This window comes from Hypomesus nipponensis, chromosome 6 (genome assembly GCF_054491055.1).
Source record: "Hypomesus nipponensis isolate SF chromosome 6, ASM5449105v1, whole genome shotgun sequence".
NCBI lineage: Eukaryota > Metazoa > Chordata > Actinopteri > Osmeriformes > Osmeridae > Hypomesus > Hypomesus nipponensis.
In genome coordinates this window covers 17,242,501-17,247,500 of record NC_140366.1, presented here as the reverse complement: position 1 = coordinate 17,247,500, position 5,000 = coordinate 17,242,501, and the positions used below count along the sequence as shown (strand labels likewise).

At 51.1% G+C, this 5,000-nt stretch overlaps 1 protein-coding gene across 1 annotated transcript in view; it reads right to left on the bottom strand.

Moving 5' to 3' along the window:
- The window catches only part of klhl29 (kelch-like family member 29), an 82,635-nt gene that overhangs the window by 18,029 nt on the left and 59,606 nt on the right, over positions 1-5,000 (bottom strand). Inside the window, exons 10-11 of the mRNA XM_084700290.1 lie at positions 3,362-3,544; positions 2,156-2,336 (exon numbers count right to left, since the gene is read on the bottom strand). Coding sequence (XP_084556416.1) covers positions 2,156-2,336; positions 3,362-3,544 — 364 coding nt within the window. The remainder of the gene's footprint in view (positions 1-2,155; positions 2,337-3,361; positions 3,545-5,000) is intronic.

Genomic DNA, 5,000 nt, shown 5'->3' with positions numbered 1-5,000 from the left:
CAGGTCTGTGGTCTCTCTCAGGTCTGTGGTCTCTCAGGTCTGTGGTGTCTCTCAGGTCTGTGGTCTCTCAGGTCTGTGGTGTCTCTCAAGTCTGTGGTCTCTCTCAGGTCTGTGGTGTCTCTCAGGTCTGTGGTCTCTCAGGTCTGTGGTGTCTCTCAGGTCTGTGGTCTCTCTCAGGTCTGTGGTGTCTCTCAGGTCTGTGGTCTCTCAGGTCTGTGGTGTCTCTCAGGTCTGTGGTCTCTCAGGTCTGTGGTGTCTCTCAAGTCTGTGGTCTCTCAGGTCTGTGGTGTCTCTCAGGTCTGTGGTCTCTCTCAGGTCTGTGGTGTCTCTCAGGTCTGTGGTCTCTCAGGTCTGTGGTGTCTCTCAGGTCTGTGGTGTCTCTCAAGTCTGTGGTCTCTCTCAGGTCTGTGGTGTCTCTCAGGTCTGTGGTCTCTCAGGTCTGTGGTGTCTCTCAGGTCTGTGGTGTCTCTCAGGTCTGTGGTGTCTCTCAGGTCTGTGGTCTCTCTCAGGTCTGTGGTCTCTCAGGTCTGTGGTGTCTCTCAGGTCTGTGGTCTCTCTCAGGTCTGTGGTCTCTCTCAGGTCTGTGGTGTCTCTCAGGTCTGTGGTCTCTCTCAGGTCTGTGGTCTCTCAGGTCTGTGGTGTCTCTCAGTTCTGTGGTCTCTCTCAGGTCTGTGGTCTCTCTCAGGTCTGTGGTGTCTCTCAGGTCTGTGGTCTCTCTCAGGTCTGTGGTGTCTCTCAGGTCTGTGGTGTCTCTCAGGTCTGTGGTCTCTCTCAGGTCTGTGGTCTCTCTCAGGTCTGTGGTGTCTCTCTGAGCCTCGCAGCCGCAGAAAACAGCCTGCAAAGAGCCTGCAAAGAGCACTCAGGAGTCCATGAGAGAAAGTGGAGAAAGTTTGTGATAATTGAGTGTGGCATGCTAAAGGGTTCCAGCTATCTTTAGTACAAACAAGTGTAGTGTGCAGACACACAAAACACATACACGTTTTGCACATGCAAGCGCACAAAACACACACACACAGACATTTGCACATCTGTCCTTTGTTTGGCAGTGAAGATGCACCCACTGCTAGCTCCCCAATTAAGGAGTCCAGAGGCAGGAGAATCAAATGCGTTTCCATTAGCAAGAGAACAGTCCTCTGAGGCTTCATCATAATGACACAGCATGGAAACATTATGGGGAAAGATCAAATTAGGCTTTTTCATTCTACAGACTGTTGTGCATTGAGAGGAGCTTTCTGGAGATCCATTCAGTTAGGTAATGAGCAGCGTCGACCAGATCTAATATGCTCTGTAATGTTCTTTTGATTGTTCCGTTTAATCTGTCCCTGCCGGGCTGGTTGCTGAGGAGAGGAGAGGAGGTGGAACAATGTCCAGACGCTGTTGCGATCATGACAAGTCAAAGCTCTGATGCTCTCTCAAGTCTGGCTGTATCCACCCCTCCACCTGCCCTGCCTCAACTCACCACAGACCGCTACCCACACCTGCCCTGCCTCAACTCACCACAGACCGCTACCCACACCTGCCCTGCCTCAACTCACCACAGACCGCTACCCACACCTCCCTGCCTCAACTCACCACAGACCGCTACCCCCACCTGCCCTGCCTCAACTCACCACAGACCGCTACCCACACCTGCCCTGCCTCAACTCACCACAGACCGCTACCCACACCTCCCTGCCTCAACTCACCACAGACCGCTACCCCCACCTGCCCTGCCTCAACTCACCACAGACCGCTACCCCCACCTGCCCTGCCTCAACTCACCACAGACCGCCAAAGAAGGTAAAAAACCAAGAGAACTTCCTAAACAGACCAGTCAGATGGGGGGGGGGGGGGTCAGATGGCTGAGGGTTAGGGAATCAAGCTATTAATCAGAAGGTTGCTGGTTCAATTCCTGTCCGTGCAAAATGACGTTGTGTCCTTGGGCAAGGCACATCGCCCTACTTGCCTTGGTGGGGAATGTCCCTGTACTTACTGTAAGTCGCTCTGGATAAGAGCGTCTGCTAAATGACTAAATATAATGTAAATGTAACACAAACACCCTGCCCTCCCTGACGCTTTTAATCTGTCAAACAGCTCTTCACAAGACTAAGAGACAACCCCCCCCTCCTCCCAGAGCGCTCCAGGACCCCCCAAACCGCCCCGCTGCATCTCCTACCTCTCCACGTGGTCCAGGTTTCCAGATGCGCCCAGTCCTCCGATGGCGTACAGTTTCCCATCATACACCAGGCTGTTGTGTCTGCAGCGAGGCACCGTCATCCTGGACACCAGGTTCCAGTTGTCCAGCAGAGACATGTAACACCACACGTCAGACAGCGTCACGCCGCCCTCGGTCCCTCCTGCAAGCACATGGACCCACCACACGCCTGCATCAGGACACGCGTGCATCAGGACACGTGTGCATCAGAACACGTGTGGGCCACAGCATGCCGGTTTGCCGTGCTGAATGTTGTGTAGCCCTGCTGATCATATAAAGGGTGCTGGGGCTTATCTGTTATCTTACAGAGCGCTAAACAGTGGCTTTTAGAAGTGAACTCACTGAACTGAATTCGAGGGGTCAATCTGTCAGGGAGGATGACAGATGAATGGAGGTTGATAATAAACCAATCAAAGAGGGGTGAGTGTCACGGTAATGGCTTCCATTAGAGTTTGTGTTCTGTAGCTTTTAGAGTGAGTGTGTGTGTGTGTGTACATGTGTGTGTAAAGGCCAGCCCCAGACCCCAGCTCACACCTCTGATTTCCCTGCAGAGTGACCAGGTCCCCATAGAGCAGGTCCACTGGCCCACACACACATTTACATTTATATGAACATGGGAAGAGGAAGGAATATGCAGCACCAATCGTGCTGCATTTCCAATGTCAAAGTCTGAGCCCCATGTCGGGCTACCGTAGAGTTGGTAAATGGTAGGAGCAATGCATCTCTGATGAGCAGGGATGTACTATATGACAGTGGATTGTTATAATAATGGCAATTCTGCTGGATACTAGAAAATAAACTCTACAGGGCAGCACATCGAAATGAGAAATACACAGAGAATAATAGAAGGTAAAACATAGATGTGTGTGTGTGTGCACGTTTGTTGTGTGTGTGTGATACAACATGTGTGTGTGTGTGTGATACAACATGTGTGTGTGTGTGTGATACAACATGTGTGTGTGTGTGTGTGTGTGTGTGTGTGAAACAGCATGTGTGTGTGTGTGTGATACAACATGTGTGTGTGTGTGTGTGAAACAGCATGTGTGTGTGTGTGTGTGTGTGTGTGTGTGTGTGTGTGTGTGTGTGTGTGTGTGTGTGTGTGTGAAACAGCATGTGTGTGTGTGTGTGTGATACAACATGTGTGTGTGTGATAGGGCCTGCGCCCACCTGACAGGTAGATGTTGTCCCCGGCAGAGATGACGCTGAAGAACTCGCGGTCGTAGAAGGGCAGGCTGGCCAGGGGGTACCATTTACTGTTCTGAGGGTTGAAGCATGTGACGGCAGTGAGGCAGCGCTGGTTCATCCCGATGGCCTGGCGTCCCCCCACCAGCACGATCACCTCCGCCACGCCTTCAGGGAGAGAGAGAGTTACGTTTATGTAAATGAATGCAATAAACCTTTGTGAGAAGAAGGTGTCTTGAGCTATGAACCGCAAATGTAGTGAAACGTCAGTGCTATGAAATGATCAGTAGCCAAAGGAGAGTCCAAGTGAGCTATGAGGGTTCAAAATCGTTGACTTCATTCTTGAAATGTTCATTTTCACAAAAACAACCCAACAAACAGACACAAACAGCAACTATTTGAAATAGTCTATTGTCACTCAGAGAGGCAGCGTATGCTAAGTAAGTCCAAGGCAGACCCAGACACGGTAGTTCCCCTGTTTTGAATTCAGCAGACCACGGCACTTTCCAAGTCAATAAGCTTGCAGAGGCATGCAAAAGCAAATGCAAAATGCTAAAGTTTGCTTTCAGTAGTAGCAAACTCTAGTGTGTGTTAGCAGGAAGTAGAACTCAATTATAAAGACTGATGTGGCTGCCATCTGCGCGCACACAAACACACACACACACACACACACACACACACACACACACACACACACACTGGCAAGAACACAGACACATACACACACATAGGTCCCAGCACAGTGTTGAAAGACTTGCCAAATCGATGGAGTCAAATCAATCTGTGTATTTACGTGCATGGGAACACACACACACACACGCAGCATTTGACTTGTGTCTCGTCTGAAGGAGCATGTAGGCCTTGTGGTGTGACGCTGCTCCTGGTTAGCTCAGCCCACTGAAGGAGCATGTAGGCCTTGTGGTGTGACGCTGCTCCTGGTTAGCTCAGCCCACTGCTGCGGGGGACTCAAGGACTGTCGACACATTCTGTGTTCATCCATGTGTTTACTTCACTGCCCTTGTCATGTCTCCCATCCACGCATGCACGCACGCACGCACACACACATTACACACACCACACACCACACGCACACAGGGTTCCACTGTCGACAAGTTCCTGTATGAAGACACCGGTGATCCATAACACACAAACAAACTGGCGGGCTGCCACATGTGCATCTGTGTAGCCCTCCGCTTGGAGGCAGGCAGGTAAGGAAACAGGCAGACAGGGAGAAAAGCAGAGGGGGAAACAGGCAGACAGGGAGACAGGCAGGGAGCTTGCGGGCAGGTCCCAGTAAGCTAGCGAGCGGTTCAGCTCACACACAGAAATGTTCTTTGTTTTGTGAAAATTGAGCAGGCAAGCTGACAGACAGAGGAAGGATGGAGGAAGAAAAAGAGAGATGGAAAGAAAGACAGCCGGAGAGGCTGAGGGAGAGACAGGGAGGATGAAAGCGAAAGAGATGGAGAGGAAAAAGAGAGAGAGGTATTCCACAGACAATCCAAAGCGAGGCTAACCGCCGGCTCATCTGCCCGGATCAATACTCTGCCGACGCTCCCTTGACAACCACATCCACAAGCTCATACCTTCACCAGCCTTCTTTCACTTTTTAAAACAGTGTCGTATT